Raw genomic sequence first — 25896 nt, 5'->3', positions numbered from 1 at the left:
TGAGGATGTTTGCCACTTGCCAAACCTCATAAAAGTTTCTTTTCCTAACATTCTACTAAATTGGGGAGGGAGCAGTTTTAAAAAATCACTTCTGAGGATTTTTAGGGTAGATAAAAGGTAAAGGTGTTCAGAATGAGAATATAAATATTGCTTTAAGCCTGGATTGACCTTCCAAAACAAGCTTGAACTTCAGCCCTGCTTTATTGCTTCAGATCAAAATGCATGATCAGTGTATGCTTTTCCCACTGTATGGTTTTGCTCAGCATTTCCTACAGGAAGTGAACAAAACATCTTTCTACAGCTCCTCTACAATTAAGAAATATCCATGCTTCACATTTTAATGACTGCATAAATTCTCATGGTAAGGAATCTGTAGTTTCCCACTGTACTGAATCAATCACAGGGTTTATTGTTAGTACATCTTAAAGCCAGAAACAGGACTATATATAATGTTCCCCCCACCCTATCCCCCGCCAAACACACACACACACACACAGAAAACGAAACCCCTTGACATCCCTATGTTTGATAGTATTAACAGTACCATTATTACATTGTGTAAATTTATAGCAACATATATTCTGGAACAAATACTACTGAAGTGCATGTGTGGTTATAATCCTACTGCCCACAGAGAGCTGGTATGTCTCCACCATAGGGCTGTAACACATTTTTCTACCCTAACAACCTCCCCAAACCCCTTTTAACTTATAGTTTATAACATCTGATTCTGGCTTTACTGTTCATGCCATCGAATCGTGAGTTTATCTCCTTGTAAGCTTGTCCAGTGACTTGTAACACATTCTTTAATTACTTAAGTTATTTAACTTCTCGTTTTCCCCCTCAATGAAGAAACTGAAAAGACCTTTAAACTTTCTGACTTCATGGCCAAGAATATTTTTTAAGTGAAGAAACATACACATAAAAAAAAATAAACCTGGTAACAAACTATTTTATAAATACGTGACTGTATTTTTCTTCATGTCCAGAAACTCTTACTGAAATAGAATTCAGGTATATTCCTTGCAAACCCACACAGTTCATACATCTAACACCAGGTTTTCATTTGTACCGAAACGGGCAAGATAATGAAGGCACAGGCTCAATTTGTATCAGTAAAGGACTCAAACACAGTCAAGAGGCACTAATGACACAGAAGCATCGTCAATCACGAAAAGCAAGTGTTCAGAGTCTGCAGTAACTTCTCTCCCTTTAATATTTGGCAAAATTCAGTCTAGATATTTTAATACCTCAGAAAGAAAAAATAAATAAGAGATGCTACATTAAAATGTCAGATGACCTATCATTACTCTTTAGACATATAAGGGAAGGGATAAAGTAAAGGGAGGGGACCACAGATTTCCTATATTCTTGGATTATCCTTCCTTTCTGAGGGGCTCAGATGTCTGTGTGCATCTGTCAGAATGCCAGCTGTACCTGAAGATTGAAGAGATGGTTGGTAGTTGCTGACATGGTCCCTCAACACTATTAAAAGTTTCTATATTAAAAGTTTCTATCACAAAAACAAAATTAGCTTGATTTCTTCTCTTTAGTCCTTTGTTAAACAGCTAAGTGAAATGTGGTTATTTAAAAGTGATCTAAAAAGTTTAAAATAAAGGAAAAATATATTCTAGCTTCCTAAGAAGAAACAGATTACAGATTTAGACTTCTATGGCAAATAAATACACTTGAAAACCAAGCAAGTTTCTCTCCTGTAGGAGAGTCAGACTACAAACAGTTCTCGTTTCTCTAAGGCTGATGACCACATCGCTCATAGAACATACCAGCAACTAGTTTCACAATTTTAAGAGACTTTTTCCATAATATGAAAGATGAGGTTTAACCTAGTTCTGAGCAGGCAGAATAGATCTGTACTCACAACATCCCTATCACAAATATATGACAATTGAACAACAAAGCACAGCCCGATCTCTGCTTACATCGAAGCCACCGTCTACATGATAGCTAATTACTTGCTTTCGATGGGTTAATACCACCTGTTGCAAGACTAGAGCTGGCAGTCAATGGAGCACGCCATTTACAAGGAAGCCTAAAGTCTACAACTGCAAAAATAACATGGAAATGTACTAGCCCATCCAACGTAGTTAAATATATTTTCAAAATTGTTCCTAGGAAATGAATTTTAATAGTATCTCCCAAGTCTTTCAACCAAAGTGACCTTGATCATTTTTGTCTTTTTACATCAAAATCTACCAAAATTTTTTGACTGTTTCCAAGTATTAGGAACAGAGGGGCCAATATAGCATGTTTCACAATTAACTGTTAATATTTCAGCGAGTTACCATAAACTGTTTTTGCATGCTTGAAAAAATAATTGTGAAGAAAAAATACGGAATACTAATGGGAGGACCTCAATAATTGGGTGTTTTCATTTTGCTTTAAAAACAACCTCTAATATTCAACTCTGACAATGCAGTAAATATATATACATATATATAAAGTTCATTTCCATGCGCATTGCATAAAAATAACTATGAGAAATATCAATCTATCAGTGTCAGCTGATATATATCCAATTAACTCACTGCAGAAGGGAAAAAAAAAGGCCAAAAAAATTCTAAAGTAATCAGTAAAGCTCACAGTTCGAAAAGTTTTTTTTTCCTTTTTTTTCTTTTTTTGCTTATTTGAATTTTTTTGGTAGTTTATCTGTGCTCTGTCATACAAGCTGATTCCCAGACTAATGGCCTCCGAGTAGATTTGAAAGAAAGCCTGAAGACTTCTTATTTTGCGGTGCTTCTGCTTCCTGGTCTTGTGAAAGCCCCAATTCACTCTCAATTTGGTCGAGCTCTGACTGGTCCAGTAGTTCAAAATCATCCCCTTCCTCCATGTCTGTGTCCTCCCCTGGGCTGGGAGCAGCCTGAGACAGTGCTTGCTGCATGCCTGCTAACTGGTCTTTGACGGCGGCAGTCACCGCAGCGGTGATGACGTCCCCAGCCAGGTTGCTCATCAGGTGGAAGGTTTGGTCACCGCTCAGAGGAAGGGTGAGACCAGCCACTGATTGCCTCTCTGAGCTGGGTCTGGGACCACGGTCCAACTGCTCCTTTCTTCTCTTGAGCTCAGTGGGCAAGCCAAGGCTTAATTCATCTTCATCGTTTGTGCCTGTGCCATTTTCTAGAGATGGAAAATCTGAAAGGTCTCGAGAGAAAACTTCCTCACTAGGTCGGTCAAGGTCTGTGAAATGTAGAACAGAGGTTCATGCTTAAGCACCATACTAAATTTTTTTTTATGATTCAACTTCTAAGTTATAAAGTAGTAATTGATAAACCGTTACTATCTCAGATATACAAAAAATAGAAAGTCAAAGGTGTATAAGACCCTGTAATAAACCATAATAAATTTGAAATCAGAGAATTGTCTAAAAGATCCCTGTTTTTAATTGGAATCCTCTGAGTCACTCTGGCATTCATCTAGCCTCCCATCAGACCCCCCCCAAGTCTGGGACACTCTCTCCACAAGTACACACAAACACTACATGTCCCCCGATGGCCTTAGCTTTCCTCTTAAACACAAAAAGTGTGTAATGACTTACTATTCAGCCTGTCTTAATGTCAGCTTGGGGCTCTGACTAGAGTTTAAACGTTCACCAAAATTTCATCCTGCTCCTGGGGAGAGGATTAGCTTAAGCCAATGTGGATATGTATAATCCAAAATAAAAAATATTTCAATTGGACGTTTTCATAGATTTGGGTCCAGCAGATGGCGACTATTATCCAGCCTTTGCATTTTCATTCACGGAGATCTGTTTGAGTATCTGTAACTGTGTTTGTTTAAAGCAATGAGTTAAAAGAAGCTGCTTTTCCTTCTATTCTATATTCAACCTAAGAGCTTATGGAAACATTTAGCTTTCCATGAATATAGCTGAAATTAACCATACCGTTTTAGCAAAATATAGGTCCTGAATATATACAGGAACGCTTTAAGATGTGGGACATTTGAAAGCAATGTCAGGTAAGTAGGCAGACAGTGATTTCACTGTTTTTCACTTTTCACAGAAAATCTTTCAGTAACTCTTTGGAATCTTCAAGTTAATTAATGAAAGCTTTCTACATGGGTTCGATTATTGTTGCTCCCTTTGTTGTGTAAATCTGAGATAGGATGCTTAAGAACAAAGGGTTTGTTTTACTGGTCTTGTAGGTATGTACAGCTTGTAGAGCTTGAGAGGACTTCAGTGACCCTCTTGTTCTAATGTCCACAGAAATCATGTCACCTGTTCAAGGTCATACAATAACGTTAATGACAAAAGCAAGGCTACACTTGGGTCTCCCAATCTCCAAACCTGTATTTTTTCAACACTACACAGCCTTCTTCCTTCCTCTAGAAAAAGAAAGTGTGTTCTTGCTTATAAAGACACGTATAAAATAATTAATTCATAATCCTCCATTATAACCTGCTTACATTTTCAGTATATTGTTAAAATGACTTGAAATAATCCAATGAGACTAGCAAAAGTTATTGCACAAGACTTGTCTCAAATTTCATTTTAAATTGTACTTAACCTAATTATAAAAGATAAGAAAGCTTTTTTTTTTTTTTTTAACTAACTTGGAAGAAAAACAAGTTAGTTAAAAAAAAAAAAATAGTATATGAGAAACCCTGGAATCAGCTTTGGATCTGGGAAACTTGCCCCCCATGCTTCAGTCCCTCTTAATAAGGACTAGCCCTGGATATATGGGATTAGCTTCTCTCCTCCCCCGTCCCATTACTGCTATAAACAATGCCACCAGATATTCCAGAAGTTAAGTGTTTACATCGTCAATTGTTTATTTTCAAAATAAAGGCAGATTTGGACATTGATTAGCTTAGATATTTTTCTCATACTCTTCAAAAAAATAGCTTTTGAGATATAATTCATATACTATAAAACTTACCCTTTTAAAGTATATGATTAAGTGTTTTCTAATATATTCACAAAGCTGTTCAACATCACCACCATCTAATTCTAGAACATTCTCATCATCCCAAAAGAAACATATTAATTACCAGTCACCCACCATTCCCTCTTCCCCCAGCCGCTGGCAGCCACTAACCTATTTTCCTTCTGCACGGATTTGCCTATTCTGGACATTTCATAGAAATGGAGTTACCCAAGGTGTGGACTTGTGTGTCTGGCTTCCCCCACTTTAGCATAACGTGTTTAAGGTTCATCCACGTTGTAGCAAACGTGAGTACTTCATTTTTATAGCCAAGTGAGATTCCATTGTGTAGATGTACCATACCTTGTTTATCCAGTCAGCAGTTGACAGATTAAATACCTTTGCACGCACTCATAATTACAAAAATCAGAGCATCTAGGAGTGTGAGCATACCGTCAGAAGTGTCCGTCTGTGGAGTGTATCCTTCTGAAAGGTTGAAGGTCCCATTGTCAGTCCAGGAGACCTCGGACACATCTGTGTCAGACACAGACAACTCTTTGGCGGCAACGGTCAGGCTAATCTGTGTTAATATAAATACCAGTGACACATTTCAAACTTCTGTGGGGAATCTTTTGAAACATTTTCCTTTCGATATTGTTCAATCATCTTAGAGAAACAGGAGGAGTCTATTAAGAATATCATTCCAGTTTTGGTACATTTAGATAAATTTACAGTCAAACCACACAGGAACAAATTGAAAACTAAACAAAAAATACCTTAGGACAGAGAGCTGAAAAGTCTAATTCACTGTCATCTTTGTGACTTTTTTCTTTATCTGCTTCTGTTGGGAAAAAATTTGGAAGCTTTCAGTTTCCTGGCCAGCTTAGACAGCGTGTATTTTACCCATTAGATATGCTTATCCCACCTTCCTCATATTCTCCAACGCCTCCACGTAATTAAATGTTTGCACATAACAAGGTCCACGTATTTGCAACTGTTTGGTTTCCGAGGGAAATGGTCCATATCAGTGGTCCTCATAGTGTGGCCCCTGGACTTTTAGAAAGGCAAATCCCCAGGCCCTCCCCTAGACCAGCTGAATCAGAAACTCTGGGGTATGGGCCCTGCAATCTAAGCTTTAACAAGCTCTTCAGACAATTCCGATGCTCCCTGTAGTTTGAGAATCTGTAAGGTCACAAGCCAAGTTAAAAAGTGAAAAAGGAGCACATTAGTCTTCCCCCTATTTTCTTTTCCTTCCCGTTCTACTGGCCCCCTCTACTGGCTCCCACACACAGCCCTGCCTGTGTCATTTGTTATTTGCAACCGTCCACTCCCAAAGAAAACGACTTAGAGAAAATAAATAGTAAGTAGCAAATACAGAAGTGTTGAAGCCTTTTCTCTCTCCCCTGACAATTTGGATTAAAAAGGCGATTTGTTGTATGTTTGAGAAAAGCATAAAAGCCTAAAATAGGAAAAAGCTATGTTACTTTGGGGGGATTTGCTTCTGTAATAATATGTGGTGAAAGGCTAAAACACCCTGAAATGTATTAAAGGTGATTTCATAATAGCCAGCTGATGTCTCATCTCATGCGTGGAATCTAAAATTCAAACGTTACCTACCAGCTCTCTCACGTTTCTTCTGGTTAATATATTCTCTGATTCCAAAATCTAGTTTCAGCAGAAATGACTTGATTTTGTTGTATATTTTTTGTCCAATATCATTACACTTAAAAAATGGACACAGAAATGCACATAGTACTGCAAGATAAGGAGGAAGAGAGTTTAAGGAAAGTGACCTTACTTTCCAAAGGCTACATCTTAGTATGTCACAAAATTATTTCAGTTCCCTTACGGACAAATTGGGTTTTTTTTCTTAAGGAAGCGCCTCTGTGAAATAAGTCCATAGTTTTTATTCTTCCCCCTGTAATGAAACCATTTTCTCCTATATACACACAACCCAACAGTCATGGTTTTCAAAGACTTGCAATTAGATAACTCCATCCCTTCAATCCTCTTACCCTCAAAATTTGTACAAAGGTTACGTGCTTTCCCGACAACAGTCCTGGATTAAAATATCAACTCTATTTATTTGTTAAATGATCATTTCTCCATAGAAACGTTATTAACTATCTGTTAGCCTCTCGTCAGTAATACTGGGATAATAACCTCATCTCTTGGGTTTGCTGGGAAGGATAAATGAGATAAATACAGACCATCTGAATAATGCCTTGCCCGTATTAGACTCGCTTTCCCTAGCTCTCTTCTCCTTTCCCTCCTAAACAAGGCAGATCAAAGGGCTGATATTCCACAGGAATTCTACTTGGGAGAATGGATGTGAGCTCTGACCATTGGCCCTTTGTGTGTGAGGCATCAGGAATACAAAAAGAAATGAAGATCAACACAGGAAAGGCGTTGTATTCCCTACTGTTTATTTCTCTGCTGTTGTCAGGACACGTGCCCATTTACCTTTTAAACAGCAGATGCAAACTCAAATATCTCTAGAAGACAAGGAGGTAGGTATCTGTAAATGTTAAAGGCTGGTGCGAGAAAACTAGGGAAATACGAGGGTTGGTTGGGTGGAGAGCGACTGCCCCATCTAAAGGTGGCAGGGCCAGATCTTTATATTTTTTAGGAGAAGCAGGAAATCGAAACTTTTTTCCAGCACTTTTGAGTTACAATTGACATACAATAAACTGCACATATTTAAAGTGTACAATTTGATGTTTTGACATATGCATACAACTAAGAAACTCTTATCATGATAAAGATAGTGACCATACCACCCCCAAAAGTTTCCTCATGTTTCTCTTAATCCCTCCCTCTGGTCTTTCCCTGCCCTACCCGCCTCATCCCCAGGCAACCATTTATGTGCTCTGTCACTAAAGATTAGTTTGAATTATATATCAATGGAATCAAACAGTATGTACTCTTTTTTTTACCTGGCTTCTCCCACTCAATCTAATTATTTTGAGATTCATCCAGACTGTTGCATACATCACTTTTTTAGTGCTGAGTAGTAATCCATTGTATGGATGTACCACAGTTTGTTCACCCGTCTGTTTGTTGATGGACATACGAATTGTCTTCTGTTTTTGGCTAACACAAATAAAGCCACTATGAACATTTGTGGACAAGTCTTTGTATAGGTGTATGCTTTCACTTCTCTTGGGAAAACACCTAGCTGTGGAATGCCTCGGTCACATAGTAGCTTTTAAAAAACTACCAAACTGTTATCCAAAGTGGTTGTACCATTCTACCTACCCACCATATCCTGGCTAACACTTGATATAGTCGGTGTTTTTAATGTCAGCCGTTTTGGTGGGGATATAATGGTGTCTCATTGTGGTTTTAATTATATTTTGAGCCGCAGATCATGCACAATGGCAAAAGTATTCACGTATTTGTGGGGGGTGGAGAGTAGAGCTTGTTTACAGCTTTACTGACATAATTTAAAATAAAATGAATCACTTATATATAACCTTGCATTTTGACAGCTATTCTTATCATTTTGAAATAGCAACATGTCTCTAGAAAAAGGAGAAACTTTGTACAGCAGGAAATTAAAGAATAATCAACTTGCTTTATAATCAAGAACACATCCCTCCTCTTCTAAGCTGTGGAACGTCTTGTAGACCATTAAATGATACCATATGTGTCCCATCAATTAGACAAAATGTTCTACCATACTTACACAGTAGATAGCTCAGTATAACCCCAGGAATGTAACTTCCCAAGATCGTAAAAAAGGTGCATACACTGCAGACCAGGAGACAAAACTAAAAATAATAGAAGCAACATGTGACAGTTGTACATAACATCAAGATACTTTAGAGCACAGGATACACACAAAATTATTGACCTATATGCCGTCTATCATGTTATGGCAAATGTTTTTCAAACAGTGTTCTCTGCACTTAGATCTGACTAATGACTGCTGTGTTCAACCAGCCTTAGCCCACTTTCACATTAAGTGATAATCATTTGGAAGGTTCCAGAAGCTAACCTCTGGCACAGAGAACAACATCTCCTATTAATCATGCCTGCAGCTGTATTACCAGGTGCAAGAGACCTGAAGAATAGTATGTACCCAGAAACTTGTTTTACTCAGGGTCACTCGCTGAAAACAATGCAGCCCAGTAACGAAATCTGTAGGTTCAAACTGTTTCTATAAATCCACAGAAATTCATAAACACAGCAAAACATGTTATAGAAGTGAGAGGTATTTACATAAATATAACAGTAATTTGCACAGCTGATAAGCAGCCGGGATAAATCGACTGGCCATTACTATCCTCCTTCCTAACCATATCTGTCCGGCAAATGAAACTAAATTCCACCAGTGAAATTTGATTATGTTCTTTCTGTCAGTCGAAGCCAAAAGAATCTTGGTCGTTTTAAGTAAAACATCAAGACAGAAAAATTCTCCCATAAAGTCTTCACTTCTTTTTCACACTCTATTATTTAAAATAAACTATCTTACTTCTTTGCTTTACCTTTAAATTACGGTACTAAATTTCACTGATCAGCCAAGAAAATTCATTAAGGGAATTTCAAAAAGACACACAAGGAAAGGATACAGAACTCTGATCAATAACTGATTAAGAGAAACAGCAAGGGGGTCTAAAATTCAGATTAACTTTGATTTTTCATTCTTGGCACAGGGTTAGTAAATTCACTAGTCAAAAGGAAAACAAAAGTAAGAGCTGTTTCTCAAACATCAGGGATCCTTGAAGAATATGGAATTCTAATAGCAAAATGGAAGAGGAAAGACCATAAAAGTTAAAAGAACAAATAAAAGCATTACTATATCCAGAATTCAGTTTCGCAAAGGGATTTCACATTATCCACTAAATTTGTAGCATCGTTATCTTAGGTTAATTGACTTACGGTATATTAATGCAACCCAACGCAGAAGTTTAAGTTCAGAATCTTCTAAAAATGTGTTTAATCATCTCAGTAAAATAAGCATCAAAAACACAAGTCACCCCACCCCGCTACCATGTTGATATCTTTTCTAAAAATCACCTTCAGTGATTAAAATAACTTATCCATATACAATGTTGCAACTTTAGTATGCTCAAAATGTGTCCGAATATAGTTCTCTTACTCATTGAAGTTAGATTTCCTGTAACACGGTACAAAGAGAGGGATTTTAAATGAAGACATTCCTAGGTTCTTCCTTCCAACTACAGGTGGACATTCGTTTCCACAGCACTGGAAGGGAAGGGGTCTATTGATGATTCTGTAGCTCACCGGTGCTGTCAAGATACAGTGGAAGCTGCCTCTACACATAAAAACCCTATAGTGGGCATTTCTTGTAACCCCTTTCAAACCACTCAACTCTCTCCTCGTGGGTTTTCATCTTCGTTGGAAAAATACTCATTCCATTTATATAATCACTGTGGATGTTTCTGCCAAAGATTTTCTTTCTTAAGTAAAGCATTCAAGAATCTCCACTTTTTAGGCTGAAAGTGAGACTCAGTTACCTCCAAAAACACCCTCAAAGGGCTATGTGTTCCTTTGACTTGAGAACCAGCCTAGATAATATAAACTGAAATTCTTAATAACACGTTTTTATCCTCGGTCTGGCTGAGAGGACAAATCATCATTCATTTTAGTTAATAAGCTACATAAATACAGATAAAATAGAAATCCAATCCAATTTCAAAATATAAGGTTAAGGATTTTCTAGTGCTAACAGCACTAACATTTCTGAACCTTGCTAATATCAGTTTTTATGGCACGTGTTCGTAGTGTATTATATTCAGAATTGGAGAACCCTTACAGGCTGATAAAATAGGTTAATTCATTTGTTTCCAAGTTTAGTTCACATTTTAAAGCACACACATCATTCTCCTTTTCTGGAAAACTTGCCTTGCCAGGGCTCTGCTGTTTAAACAGAGACATTTCTTGAAGAAATATGCTGAAATTCATCCATGATTCTGCAAGACAGTGGCTGAGCCTGGGTCTTTCATCTGGTTTGGAATTGATAACTTCCCAGCTAAAGAGAGAAAAAGAAAACCAAAACTTTTAACTGAATTGTGGATGAGTCACTCAACATTTATTGCTTTAGTAGATATTCACTGAGCACCTCCTAGTGGGCACACTCTCTGGAAGAGCCATGTGAGTTCAGAGATGAACAAGCCAGACACCTGTCTAAGGAAGATCACAGGCCAAGGCAAGCAACGAGCTCCACGATTATCTGGTCACAATGAAGGAAAAATATAGGGTGGAGGCTTTGGGGCATCTTCTCTGAAGATGTCACTTTTATGCTATGATCTGGATTCGCACTATTTACCATAAAGGCTTGGAAGGGCTCCAGACAGAACAATGTACAGCATATGCAAGAGGTCCTGTTGTGAGAAGGAGCTAAAGCACCATTGGTCCCAGTATGGCTGCAGTAGAGCGAACCAGAGAATAGCATTGCAGGGAGCTGGGATGGTAGGAAGAAACCTGATCATACAGGGCCTTGTGGGATTGTCAGAAATGTTTTAAACCTTAAAGGTAGTAAAGCCACAGTACCTTTAAAGAAACCTTGGCTTTAATCTTATCATTATCCTCGTCATCAACACGAACAAAGCATTTTCAGTCCACAGTTGATCCTTGTACAATGCTGCAGTTAATCCACCTATGTATAATTTACTGTTGGCCCTTCGTATCTGTGGTTCCTCTGAATCCACAAATTTAGCCAACGACAGACCCTGTTGCACTGTAGAATTTACTACCGAAAAACATCCACTCTAAGTGGACCCACGCAGTTCAAACCCAGGTCGTTCAAGGGTCGACTGTATACTCTGTTGGTCAACTCAGCAGAAAACTGTCAAACTCAACAGGATCTCACAATACCCCGTATTTGTCTAGAGTATCTTTTCCCGATAATCATCATAGAATGTGCTGGATGTGGTGTGTGTGCCAGGCACGTGCTGTGTGTGGGTCCCCGCCTTCCCACAGGAATGGTAGTGAGCTGAAAACTAGTAACAATAGCTGCAGGAAGAAGACATGCAAATACTGGGCATTTCCTGAAGTTACAATGCCATCAAGTTCAAATCCCACTCCTGCAATCCTAACTCATCACATAAATATACCAGCTCAAACAAGCTCTATTAAGGGCACCCAAATTCATTTATTACACAGACAATTTTAAACAAATGTGTCTCGTAGAGGACACACTGTTAGTGAAGTGTCCTCTGAGCTATGACTGCAAGGGTGTCAGGGTGAGACTGATCTCTGGATTCAACTCCAGTAGCCCTGCGACAAATTAAAACTACTTTGGCCCTTAGATGCTCAACTACCCAGAAATTGTGTACATTGAGATTCTGCTCCTTTTTAATAAACTTTCAAATCAACATCAAGGAAATTGTAAATTAAATAATACATTTCCCTTTATAATATAAATTTTAAGTTATATTTAAACGAGTGCAATAGCATTAAAAAAGCAAAAAAAAAAAAAAAAAAAAAAAAAAAGTAGTTCTTGTCTTTCCTCTTTGTTCTATCAGCCTCAACCAATGTTCTGCCAGAGAGTCACTGAGCTGCCCGGTGTTCAGGCTGATGCTACTCCACGAGGTAGACATTTGCCAAATGATTTCCCGACTGTTGTAAGAAATGAACTTTTGGGGACGTTTGGCTATCAGTTTATGCCTTCATTAACTCTTCCCACACTCGAACCACTGAGCAAGCCTGTTTACATTGGTGACCAAATCTAGCACTATGCATATCGTACGAATGATTCCAGACCTATTAAAAGAAACACTAAGTTTTTATGTTACATGTAGTGGCCACTATCTGTAACAAGATCTTGCCAGTATGTCAGCTGAATGGGAAAAGATTTTGTACAGGAGAGTAAAATCTGAAATTGAACTGTGGCTTTCTTTCTAGAGCAACATAGGCTTGTTACAAATTGGCAAGGGTAGGCTACTCTGCTGCTCAGTGTATGACGTAAATATAGATTTTAATCTCTGCTCTCCATGCATACTGAGTAGTGTTTAAGGATTTGGTTAACCTGTCTGGCAAATATAACTCTAACAAAAATCAATGAAAAACTTATAATGGAACTGTTTATTATTATTTTAACAATTCCAATGGAATGGGTGAACATTTTGCATTTTGAAGCAAATTTAAAATATACTTCCATTAGGATAATGAACAAATAAAGTGAGTTGTGTTCAAAACTGAGAGATGGGCTTCCCTGGTGGCGCAGTGGTTAAGAATCCACCTGCCAATGCAGGGGACACAGGTTCGAGCCCTGGTCCGGGAAGATCCCACATGCGGCGGAGCAGCTAAGCCCATGCGCCACAACTACTGAGCCTGAGCTCTAGAGCCCGTGAGTCACAACTACTGAGCCCGCGTGCCACAACTACTGAAGCCCATGTGCCTAGACCCTGTGCTCTGCAACAAGAGAAGCCACCGCAATGAGAAGCCTGCGCACCGCAATGAAGAGTGGCCCCTGCTCGCCGCAACTAGAGAAAGCCCGCGCGCAGCAACGAAGACCCAACGCAGCCAAAAATAAATAAATAAAAATAATAAAATTCCCTTAAAATAAAACAAAGAAAGATGGAATGGATATGAAGGAACTCAAACTCCACGTTTATACCTGAACCTCCGGATCATAATATTGAGAAAAACATCACAGAGGTATATACACAGCATGATTTAATTTATATAAAGCTCAAAGTCACATTAAGCTACAGATATTTAAGCAAGGAAATGATTTTTAAAAAAACCCAAGATTCAGGAGAGGGGATACAGGAGATGGGGGTGTGTAGGGAATGAGGCTTGAGATGGCAAGTGGGAGCTTCTTGGGTATTTGTAATGTTCTATATCTTTTTTAGGTGCTGGGTACATAAGAATTGATGTATTTCTGTTCTTAAAGCTATACATGTACACACATATGGTCTTGATTTAAAATTCCTGGATACTTAAATGTATAATCATTCTTTTTATTTAATGAGTAACATTGTTACACGAGTATATCCCACTTCACATCCTATAGTCAAAATACAAGTCTGTGACAGTACTTTGGGACAATAAATTCCATTGTTACTTATATTTATTTTTAACAAAATCGCCTTAGGGAGTTCCCTGGTGGTCTAGTGGTTAGGACTCAGCACTTTCACTGCCGTGACCCGGGTTCAGTCCCTGATTGGGGAACTGAAATCCCACAAGCCGTGTGGCATGGCCAAATTTTTTTAAAAATCGCCTTGAAGAATTCTAATGATATCTGAATTACTGTTACCATCACAAACAGAAATGAGAAATGCATCGTGTAAGTCATGAAAATATTATCTAACCAAATGGGTTTTGGGAAGAGTAGTAAATGTCTGACTGGAGGCTCCTGATTTCCAACACAGTTCTCTTCCCTTTAAAACATGTGCCCCCTGCAAGGGAAGACCAAATTCAATGACATCTCCTCACTCTTTTCTAGAGTCAGGAGGAATGAGGTGTGATTGACCAGGATCAACACGGCATCATTTAAGACCTACCCATTCCAGAAAAAAAGAGAACTTCCTGTGCAGAATCCAAATATTTATTGGAAAGTAAGATTCATACTTGATGGTTGGTCAACGATTAATACAAGTGACATCTGCACGTGTACACACACACACACACAGGCTCTGAGTTGCTCCATAATGAAACTCTAGGTTTTCCTAGAGAGCCCTGTCTAGAAAACACATAATCAGAGAAAGGATCTCCTGTGAATACTGGACGATGCTAGGGAAACAGATCTTTCACATGGTGTGTGGCTGTCTTCCCACCATCCTCGGCGCTGATCAACGTGCAACGAAAGGCCCAACAAACAGAAAAGGAGGCTGAAAAACAGTGTGAATCTTTACCAAGTCCTTCACCAAAGAGTGTAAGTCTTCTATAGTTGAAGCTCATTCAAGGGAGAAAATTAGCTACCAATGGCTTCAGCATGAATATTCCAGGGCTTAGTTTTTTTCTTCCATAGTTTCAGAGAGAACATGCATTTTCCAGGTTCAAAGGGAAGTAAGGTCCTTTTGTGGGTCTGTCTGTTCTTCTTTCTTTCCTTCCCTTCTCTCTACCCTTGCTTGCTTCCTTCCTTCCAGCTAGTTTTCTCTCTCCTTCCTACCTCCCTCCAGCTAGGAGATAAGGACCTCTTAAGAGTCCCTCCCTTGTGACCACCAGCTCCAACTTCCCAGACTCTCCGAGAATCCAGTTCACGTGGTTCCCAGTGAGAAGCCACACCTCCCAGCCTTCTCAAGGCCATGGCATCTTTCACAGGGCCTCTGCCCAAGGATCTGCAGCTTGTGCAGAGCTTGCCAGAAAAGCTACCCAACTGAGGCCCTGGCAGATTCCGTTTAGTTACATTCTCCTTAAGAGAAACTAGAGGGACAGATTTTTGACAAAAGACACTGCATGGCCAAGATAAGCAGCTGTTTACTGAAGAACCGATATGGTTCCACCAGTCCGAGAAGTCCTAAGGGAATAAGAATTAGAGAGATAGCCCCTCAGACAAGCAGCCTCACTTTGGCACAGAAGGGAGCTCTGCTTCCCAGTAGAATCCAAAGCCAACACCCCTTCTTTCTGCCTCCATAACCCTACTAGAATACAATTAGGCATAGACGTTAGATGTGGCCAAAGTAATCTCGTTAGGCAGTTCCCACGTGGGAAGTGTGTGTGAACCCCAGGGCACTGTTTCAATAGCAGCTGTCATGGCCTCACTCCAGAAACTCTGATGGAGCAGGCCTGGGGTGACCTCAGAAACCTGCCTTTTGAATTAGTGTCCCAGGTGATTCTGAGGCACGTGTTTCTTATCTAAGAGTTACAATAAGAAATACCCAGTGAGAAAGTGTCAGGCCGCAGAGCAGGGAGGTGCCCCCCAGGTGGGTCCTGGCCACCACCTGAGTTGAGCATCAGAAGTGAGAGTCCAAAGAGGCTGGAGTTGGAGGGACAGAGTGTGGGGTGTAGAGCCTGCACAGAGAACACTGGCCACCTGCAGGGTCCCCTGGACCCTCCAGCTGAGGGCGCTTGTGTGAGGCACAAGGCATGGGAAATGACAAGAGGGGACAGAGTCCTGTGCTCACAGGGCTGGGAAGGATGCCTGGAAATCCTTCCCACCGACTAGACTGGAAAGCCTCAAAATTCACACGTCGGGTAGAGTACTCACAAGGGTCCTACCTCAGCAGCAGAGAATAACGAGCCCTAGACTGAATGCTGCTGTGGTCCTAACACGTCTTAAAAGCAACGTCCAAAAGGATCCAACTGATTTCAAGTAATTTAACTGTGTGATTTAAGTAATTTAACGTAGGAATAAAAAGTGGTGAGTTTTGTTATGAACCAAATAACCCACATGGTCAAACAGATCTGAATGATTTTTTTAAATTTTTCTTTCATACCTATCTTTTTTTTTTAGTTGAGTTTTCATTTATTTATAACATAGGAACTTACAAAAATGCAATTGTAAAAAGTATGTCATTTACAATGTCATCAAAAACACACCAAATTCCTAGGAATAAATGTTACTAAAGATGTATAAACTTCTACCCTAAAAACTACAAAACATCATTAAGAAAAACTAAAGAAGACCTTAGTAAATGGAAGAATACGTTCAAGGAGTAGACACACTGGCATATTGTAAATACACCAATTCTCCCCATTGACCTACAAATTCAAAACCTCATCAGAATTTACAATGCCAATTGGCTGCCTAATCCTAAAATTTAAATGGGAATTTAAAGTACCAAGAACAGCCAAGGAAATCTTGAAGAAGATAAACAAAGCTGCAGACATATGCTACCATATTTCAAGCCCTATTATAAACGCTGTTGAATACACACACACACACACACGTATGAACACATAACTATAATTTTGTTTTTCTTTTATCTTTTGTGTATAGTTTTTAGTGTAGAGGGTTATGCATCCTTTAGGACGTTTGCTCCTAGAAATCTGATGGGTTTTGATGCTATCGTGAATGATGTACTCTTTTAATATATGCATAGTGATTTCCTTGCACAGTATTTATGCAAGAAAATAGCAAACTAATCGTGATAATAAATGATGACACTACAGTTCAGTGGGTAAAGAATTTTTTATTAACCGGTTTTCACTGAAGTATAGTTAATTTACAATGTTGTGTTAGTTTCAGGTGTACAGCAAAGTACCTTTCTTTTACATGATTGTGTACCTTCTTTCTTTAAAAGTCTACTTAACAAAAAGTCTTTAAGTGTTATATTCAAAGACCAGTTAGCCTTTGCACAGTTTAAGGGCTCCATACATGAACCTTGAATGCACTTGGTTTTCAGGGTGCAGCACACAGTTCTCCCCGTTAGGGGGCTCTGTGAGACTAAGAAACGTGACACTCGGGTGCTCTTTAAAAATAGACGGTAATTCTGGAGGAGAGAACACGTGCCAGCAGCCTGCTACATCTCTTTCACCCCAAGTGTCTTTGAGCACAACCAAAAATTATGCTGAAATAAATGAATCCTGGCAGAGAACGGATAATGTGTCTCAGTGTCATTTCCCCTCCGTTCATTTCAATCACCATGCACTGAGGGCGGTTGTCTGTCTGTCACCAGTCCCGCCTCAGGGATTTCGCGATAACTAAGGCACAGCCTCTACCCGTGAGCGACCCCAAAGTGATTTCTCCTTCGCTCGTGGTATATATGAAATTCACGTTTACAAAATGACATTTCATTGAATCTAGGGCTGTTGGTGGGGGAAAACATTCAAAAACTAAGCTGGGGATCGGATATATGAGGAGAGCCTGTTGAATATAAGATACTCTCTTTTCATTATTGTACACTTTACAGGATAATAAATCTTTTTAGCTTATACTAGTCAACCTAAAAGTCAGAAGGTATTTTTATAACTGAAAGTAATTTTTCAAAGCAAAAAAAGGGATTTTTTTTAACATATCAAAGCTCAAATCCTTTCACATATTTCTTCAGCTTTAGATTTGCGGAGATGATTACCAACAAGAGACAGGAATCGTGGAGCAGATGGAGAGAGAAGGAGAGGAGTGTGAGGCGGAGGCAGAGGGCACAAACGAAGCCTGATGGTCGGGTCTGAGTTCCTGGGTTCTGCTGAGCCCAAAACAAATTCAAACATGGACGTCCTCTTTGTGGAGCCCATTCCCTTTTTCACCTTAAGCTGGTTTCAGTTTGGTTTCTGGCATTTGCAACACAAAATAAAGTGCTACAGGGCTTCCCTGGTGGCGCAGTGGTTGAGAGTCCGCCTGCCGATGCAGAGGACACGGGCTCGTGCCCCGGTCCGGGAGGATCCCACGTGCCGCGGAGCGGCTGGGCCCGTGAGCCATGGCCGCTGAGCCTGCGCGTCTGGAGCCTGTGCTCCGCAACGGGAGAGGCCACAACAGTGAGAGGCCCGCGTACCGCAAAAAAAAAAAAAAAAAAAAGTGCTACATTTTTCCGGGGAGGGGGTGGGCAATGCAGAACTGTAGAATATATTTTAAATTGTAAGGCAGAAACAACTATTAAAAAGAGTTATGGAATAAGATTCCACAGAGATCAGCACGACAATTTATTCACTTTTTTTTTTAAAGTCTTTAGTACCTGAATGGTTTCATTTGTTACTTTGTTCACTTTATTTTTTAATTTTTATTGAAGTATAGTTGATGTACAATATTATATGTTACAGGGGTACAATATAGTCATTCCCAATTTTTAAAGGTTATACTCCATTTATAGTTCTTATAAAATATTGATTATAGTCCCTGTGTTGTACAATATATCCTTGTAGCTTATGTTATACCTAATAGTTTGTGCCTCTTACTCCCCTCCCCCTATGTTGCCCCTCCCCCCCCACTGGTAACCACTAGTTTGTTCTCTATATCTGTGAATCTGTTTCATTTTTGTCATATTCACTAGTTGATTGTATTACTTAGATTCCACATATGAGAACACATAGTATTTTTCTTTCTCTGTCTGACTTATTTCACTTAGCATAATACCCTCCAAGTCCACCCATGTTGCTTCAAATGGCAAAATCTAATTCTCTTTTACAGGCTGAGTAATATTCCATTGTATGTACCACATCTTCTTTATCTATTCATCTGCTGATGGACACTTAGCTTGCTCCCATATCTTGGCAATTGTAAATAATATGCTGCTATGAACACTGGGGTGCATGTATCTTTTAGAATTAGTGTTTTTTAGGAAAACGGTTCTATTTAGGTGATGGTTTTAGTAGAATGGAAGGATGCTAATAGAGTGAAAACTTCACACCAAGGCAGCTGATGAAAAATTCAAGGAATGGGGGTTCCAGGCAACGTGAGATAAGAATACTGGCTAACACTCAGCAGGAGACAGGCACCGCTCCATATGTTGTGAACTCACTGTCATATTCCACCCTTACAGTCAGCCTGTGAGCGGTCCTATTATTTATTCTGTCTTACAGATGAAGGAATTGAGGCTCAGATACATTAGCCATCCTGCTGAGGTCACAGAACAAATACACACAAAGTAGGGCTTTCATAAATGGAGCCGAGAACGCTTATAATTGGAGGTTGAGACACCGGAAGAACTCTCTGGAATGGAACTTGGCATCGTTTCAAAGACGAGTGGGAAGAACACTAGAGCAGTAACGTGGACAGATTATGGACTCCCTGAATGCTGAGCTACAGAAATAGACATATCGATACAGCATCTCGGTTCCCAGGTGAAGCCTGGAACCAAGGAGTTTAGATTCCTATTTTCTCTCTCCACTGCTTCAGCCCTTTCCAAGCCAGGACCCTCAAGTGATTCCATACCCTGTGCCAATGATACCCTTGATCTCTGGGCGCTCCCAGGCCGGCACTGTGTCACAAGCACCGTGTGCATCTCCTCCCTGAATCTCTCCTCCTGAGCCCTGCCCACCTCCACCAATAAATCATTTTTTCTTTTCTTTTTTTTTTTGCGGTACACGGGCCTCTCGCTGTTGTGGCCTCTCCCATTGCGGAGCACAGGCTCCGGACGCGCAGGCTCAGCGGCCATGGCTCACGGGCCCAGCCGCTCTGTGGCATGTGGGATCTTCCCGGACCGGGGCACGAACCCGTGTCCCCTGCATCGGCAGGCGGACTCTCAACCACTGCGCCACCAGGGAAGCCCCATCATTTTCTTTTGTAGCAATTTTTCAATTGTAGTTACTTTCCTTTGTAATGTTGACACCTCGTGAGACTTAAATGCCCTGAACGGATTCACAGATACGGCTCTGTCTTCAGCAGCTGACAGAACTTGACTTCTACAAGGCACATAAAATATCGAATGAAGGAATGGATATAAACAATGAACAGATATCAAACAAAGAAAAACAAATCAAAAATAGTTTAGTGACTTCTATTGATTTTTTTAATGCATTTAGCCGAATGCTTCTATACATTACCTATCACAGTAATTAGTGTGTATTCCTTTATATGTGTAGGAATACATCACAGGCAAAAAGTCTAAAACATTTGGAAACCAACTTTCACTTATATGGAATAGTTTTATTTTTTTTCCTTGGAAATGCAGAATTAAACTGCCTTCGAAATTAGGTAACCAAGAAATAGGGCTCATTTATATCAAATGTTTCCTGAGGTGGAAATTAGTATTTTGTGTGGAACTCCTTCTGGCAAAACTTGGGCCCTAACGCCTGACTTCTCCATGGAGATCCCTGGACCCAGCACCTTCTGTAGACATTACTCTCACATGGACCCACGAGCACCTGTGCGACCCGTGGAGACCGGACTGGGGCTCGTGAAGTTGGCCAGAATGTGAAGCCCCATGAATATCCATCCTTCTATCGGGATAGGGAAAATCAGTCCCTTGTTTGTTCCTGTCGGGTGACCTCAATCCACTGGAGAGTATTTTCAGCTATTGCTGTTTCCTCTCAAACACATGTGCACGTACACACACACACACACACACACACACACACACACACCCCTTTCTGGTCACTTTTTAGATTTTCCATATCCTTACGAACTCATATGGCAATAACCATTTCCAAAGATGTTTAGAAGAACCGTCAAAGTACCTCCAGAGAAAATACATTATTTTACACTAATTTATTTTATTTTTAATCCATAGGAATTGGAAATTGAAGGCAAACCATATTTTACAGAAAGTTAACAATGTCAACATCCCAAACTTTTGTAAAAGGGGATTTGCTATAACCTAAGCTGTCACCTAGCAACCGGGACAAACAACTGCTTCACCCATCTTACCTATAAATATGCTTTGGCCCGGGAGCCCTCACCACCCTGTCATTCTCGGCTGGTGACTAATGGTCTCATGTTCTCTGTTGGTAGTGAATATCTGTTGATATTAACCCCTGCATAATTTTTCTTAGAAAGGTCAGTCAGTCTCTAGTTACAGATTTGAACATTTCTGAGTGCGATGTGTTAGAACTGTTTTTAATCCTCTGGATCCATGTCGTGTTCCTCCGCGTGCAGGCGTGTTCGCGTGTGATTGTGTGTAGGCAGAGAAACGAAATAAAAACAGGGATCCTGTTTCCCTGCACAAACCCTCACAGAATTAGAACCATGACAAAGCAAATAAGATATGTCAACTGGAGGATTAAATAAGCAAACACAAGATTAAGAAATTACAGAACACTCAATGTGAAATTGTCACTTTCTCAGACCAATTAACCACGTGGACAACTTCTCCCCCAGGAGGCGCCACCTGAATGTTGGCTCTTCCTGCCCTGAGAAGCTGAGCCGCACCGCCCTCTGGGCAACTTGGTGTTTTATTTGGAGCTCTCTCCTTCTTTTTATATCAAGTCGCAAATGAACTAGAGATCAGTCACTTTGTGAAACTGCCCCTTTCTTCCTTCCACCTCAGTCTCTGCCCTGCCACTTCCCTGGGTGCAGAGATTATCAACTACCCAATCCACCAAGATCATCTGGAAGCCTGGCGCTTAGCTGCCCATCACGTTACTTCTTGTATGATTCTAGTTTCCATGAACAGATGCCAGTAGAAGTTATTTTCCAGCGTTTTCAATTTTGTTAACCTTTCAACAAGTAGACTTTCATAAACCCAGGGCATGAACAATTTAAATTCCATTACCAGCTCCTGACAAGCTCCTACTTGAGACCTGCAGGAGATTAAACACCCTTTCATTTGTGAACACAGAGATTTGCTTTAATCACTACCCCTGAGGGAAGAAAAGGTTTCTATTTTATCCCCGAAGGACAGATAATACCTGAGAACCAGGAAACACTCCCCAAGGAAAACAGAAATTGTTCTTGTAAGGCAAGTTTGCTAATTCAGATATAAGCCTTTCTTTTGCATTCTGTTTGGGATCCACAATTTCCAATGAAGTACCGTCCAGGATTTACTGCAGTTGGAATCAAAAGGAAATGTCCTCTCCCTGCCTTTTTCTCTCTTTTTTTTTTTTTTAACCTCTGGCCTAGTTACATGAAACCTAAGCTTCTGTGACAATACCAAAGAATGTATTGTTTATGGTGCAAAAATTTTTCATTAACAATATAGTTCCTCATTTTATTTTTTGAGAGACCTTACCCGTCACACTGGGCTGGAACAGGTATACACAACACAAACAGACTGAACGATGATAAAGTTCCTCCAGAGGGCTTTTTAAATGAAGGCCTATTAAAATTAATTCTGTTGGGAGAATTTGCTGTCAGCCTTTGTGTTGAAGGCAGTACCTTGGAATATGGCAAACCTGGAGTCAGTGACTATCAGTCATTGAGATATTTATTCAAAATGCTACACTGTTAAATCATAGGCCACAGTCCCACCTTAGTCCTTTAAAGACTGCATCTCCCATTTATCTTCATTTAAAAGCCGGTGAATGATGTTGGTGACTCTTAAAGGAACATACCCTTACCAAGAGGATCACTGTTGTCAGTCATAGAAAACAATGAGAATCGCATTATGATGTCTTACTGCTTGCTAAATTGGCCGTAGGCCTCCCTCAGAAGCAGATTTTTAACAATAAGCTATTGTATGGATATTGCTTTTTTTTTTTTTTTGCGGTACACGGGCCTCTAACTGTTGTGGCCTCTTCCGCTGCGGATACGCGGGCCTCTCACTGTTGTGGCCTCCCCCATTGCGGAGCACAGGCTCCGGATGCGCAGGCTCAGCGGCCATGGCTCACGGGCCCAGCCGCTCCGCGGCATGTGGGATCTTCCCGGACCGGGGCACGAACCCGTGTCCCCTGCATCGGCAGGCGGACTCTCAACCACTGCGCCACCAGGGAAGCCCCTTATTGCATGTTTTAATGGTAAATTATGTAATACTCAACAGCAGCATGGCGGGAAGGTGCGGATGTATTTGGGAGTGGGGAGGGCACGAACTAGAAAGGAGTATGTGCGGAGGCAAGGGAGAAGTGGATCTGGGCGCAGGTTACCGAGGAGGCATCTCTTGCCCAGGGAGGGTGTGCAGTGGTTGGCGCTACGGAGTGAGGACAAATTTCAAAAGAACGTATTTCTCCTAGTGATAGTTTCTTTAGGAAAACAAAATTCTAAAAAGTAATTAATAGAGCCTGTCTGCTTTAGAGAGTGGGCTTCTACGGGATTGCATTTCCCCCACGTTCTCATACACACAGAACAGCAATAAAAATCTGGCTGATAATTAACGAAAAAGGAGTTGCCTTCAGTGCATTTCTCACCACCTTGATAACCGTCATTGTGCGTTTTATACCTGAAGACTGAAGGGGTTCCTGCAAACACTTACTGAAAGAGTTCCTCCGACATTTCACTTCCATTCACATTATAAATTCGCTCAGGAAAACTTTTTCTTAAAAATTTGTATTCCCTTGTGCTGTGAAGTTCAGTGAAAGTAAATGAGATTGGAATGATCTAGGCTGAACCTTATATGCCAGTGAGAGAGGTGCCTGCCATCTCCCCCATCCTCCTTCATTTTTGCAGACACTCACACCTGCCCCCAGAGTCCAAGTTCCTGTCCGTGGTGTTCAGGAGAATCTAACGGCTGCCACACGCGCTTTCTGTATGTGTAAACTGCCAAGCAGGCGTATTGGAGATCATCTGCTTGCCCAGTCTTCTAGCCATTTCCAGGAAGCCGCCGACAACTGAATCAGATCTCCTAGGCAAGTGCCTGTGTGTTCACAACTCCCGCAGCTCTCTCCGGGGCACACGGTTACATCCATACCCCTTTCTCCTCTCCCTCTAGGTCACTGTCTACTGGATTGGCTAGTCGGTAAAATGTTAAATGCCTTCTTGTTTTTATACACATATAGAATGTATTATTATCCCACGTTCTGCTTGTACTCTATTGTAGCGATGCAAAATTTGCCACCCCAAGTTGTCTCTTTGGCATGCATATTATTTCAAGGTGAAAACAATCAAGGCCCAAAAAAACTCAGGAAGAAACTTTGACCTTCCCCCTAACTGCCTAAAATAATGTATCAACAGATAGAGGGCTTGTTCCAAGAAGCAAGCTAGCAGCAGAGACATCTGCCAAGAATATGGGCTGAGTGTGGTGAGGGAAACTCAGCAGGACCTAGAGATCAGAGCCCACTCTGTGTCCCATTGTCTCTTCCTGGCCCAGCAAACCTTTACTTACCAAACATCTGCTTTTCTACCTCCATGTCAATTGCCTTCCTAGCCTTTGAAGTTCCAGACCACTACCCTCAACACCTCTTTTGTCTTTAGCTGAAGACGGTAGTTCTGGTGAGGGTTTTGGCCATTCTGGAAAGTTACTCAGTTCTCCTAGGTCTCTCCCATGTGTACAGGCTATTAAACTTTTGTTTTTCTCCTGTTAACCTGTCTCGTGCCAATTTAATTCTTACACCAGCCAGAAGAACCTAGAACGGTAGGGGAAAATTTCTTCCTCCCCGACACGATAATCTACTAACATGAAACAGACTTGATAAGAGCCTATAGAGTAAGATGAAATAGCTCTTTGATCAACCTTAATCATTTATTTGGTTGGCCGAAAGTTCGTTCAGGTTTTTCCGCCAGATGGTATGGAAAAACCCGAACGAAACTTTGGGCCAAACCAATACTTTTCCCATGTGAGAACCATCTAGAACCACAAGGACAAAAGTACTGTGAAATGCCATTTAACTGGGCCTGGACCTTCCAAGGGTTGTCTCCACCCAGTTAGGGAGATCAATTAAGTGGTGCTGAATATTTCATCCTGAGCTCCCTGTGAGTTCATCAGCCTAGGTGAGAGCCACACAGGTAATGAGTCTTCAGGGAACTGACCACAGCCAAAAGGGAACGAATGGAGCCAGATGGTCAAAGAGAATCACCTATACTTAAACAACACAATGACTATTTTTTTTTTTTTTTTTCACAATGACTATTTTAAACAAACGTTCACTGAAAGACAGAGAGAGATATCTTTTAATCATTGTCTTGAAAGATGTTCTAGGTTTAGAATTGTATTTTGATCAGAACTTAATTTATTATGTATATTCTTCTTGCTTTTTTTTTTTCCCTAGCTCATGCTACCACAATGCATTTTCAAGAAATGGAAAAAATGGCTCATCAAAATGTTGGGTTCTAGAAAAGGTAATTGTTTTTAAAGACAGATATCTGCCTTTGTTTCTCTTACAAACAAAGCCCATACCTTCTAATCTATGTAATCTTTAACAAAACTATCCAGTGACAACATGACTTGAGTGATTCCTCTACATACCACAGCCACTAGACACCCCAGACGCTAAGAATATGATTAGGTTCACTTAAAAATTCAGTTCACTTTGATTATATAGTCCGAGAGGCCAGGAATGAACCAACTCTGTGAATTCTGTTCTGAACTGACTCTTTGGAATCATAAGAGGAAATGAAATTAATGTTCTTTAAACAAATTATGCTAAAAAATGCCACAGATCAGTGGCACGGCGACCACAGAAGTCCCCGGGAGGCTGTTCTGACTGGTCCACAGGAGGAATTCGGGTTTCTCAAGTCTATAAAATAAGGAGCTGGACCAGATCGGATATTAACTGTTTTTGGATAATGGCCCCCTTCAAAATACCTCGGGAATTCAGAGGGTCCATGGGCCCCGGGTTGACTGCTGCTGGATTCGATAATCAATGATGTCTTCTGCTCAAGGATTTTATAATCCACTCACGTTTACCTAAAAGGCTGAATTTAGGA

The 25896-nt window shown here is 40.4% G+C and overlaps 1 protein-coding gene across 2 annotated transcripts in view; it reads right to left on the bottom strand.

Annotated features, from left to right (window-relative positions):
- Positions 1 to 949: 949 nt before the first annotated feature.
- The window catches only part of RETREG1 (reticulophagy regulator 1), a 90691-nt gene continuing 65744 nt past the window's right edge, over positions 950 to 25896 (bottom strand). For both annotated transcript variants that reach the window (XM_024741729.1, XM_024741730.1), the window contains 6 exons: positions 10746 to 10872; positions 8563 to 8647; positions 6492 to 6629; positions 5651 to 5715; positions 5328 to 5454; positions 950 to 3192 (listed from right to left, as the gene is read on the bottom strand). In XM_024741729.1, the coding sequence (XP_024597497.1) occupies positions 2699 to 3192; positions 5328 to 5454; positions 5651 to 5715; positions 6492 to 6629; positions 8563 to 8647; positions 10746 to 10872 (1036 nt within the window). In that variant the 3' untranslated portion in view covers positions 950 to 2698. The remainder of the gene's footprint in view (positions 3193 to 5327; positions 5455 to 5650; positions 5716 to 6491; positions 6630 to 8562; positions 8648 to 10745; positions 10873 to 25896) is intronic.

Source organism: Neophocaena asiaeorientalis, unplaced genomic scaffold (assembly GCF_003031525.2).
Source record: "Neophocaena asiaeorientalis asiaeorientalis breed wild unplaced genomic scaffold, Neophocaena_asiaeorientalis_V1.1 scaffold10, whole genome shotgun sequence".
Taxonomy (NCBI): domain Eukaryota; kingdom Metazoa; phylum Chordata; class Mammalia; order Artiodactyla; family Phocoenidae; genus Neophocaena; species Neophocaena asiaeorientalis.
Note: the sequence above shows the minus strand (reverse complement) of the source record. Positions and strands in the feature narration are given on the sequence as shown.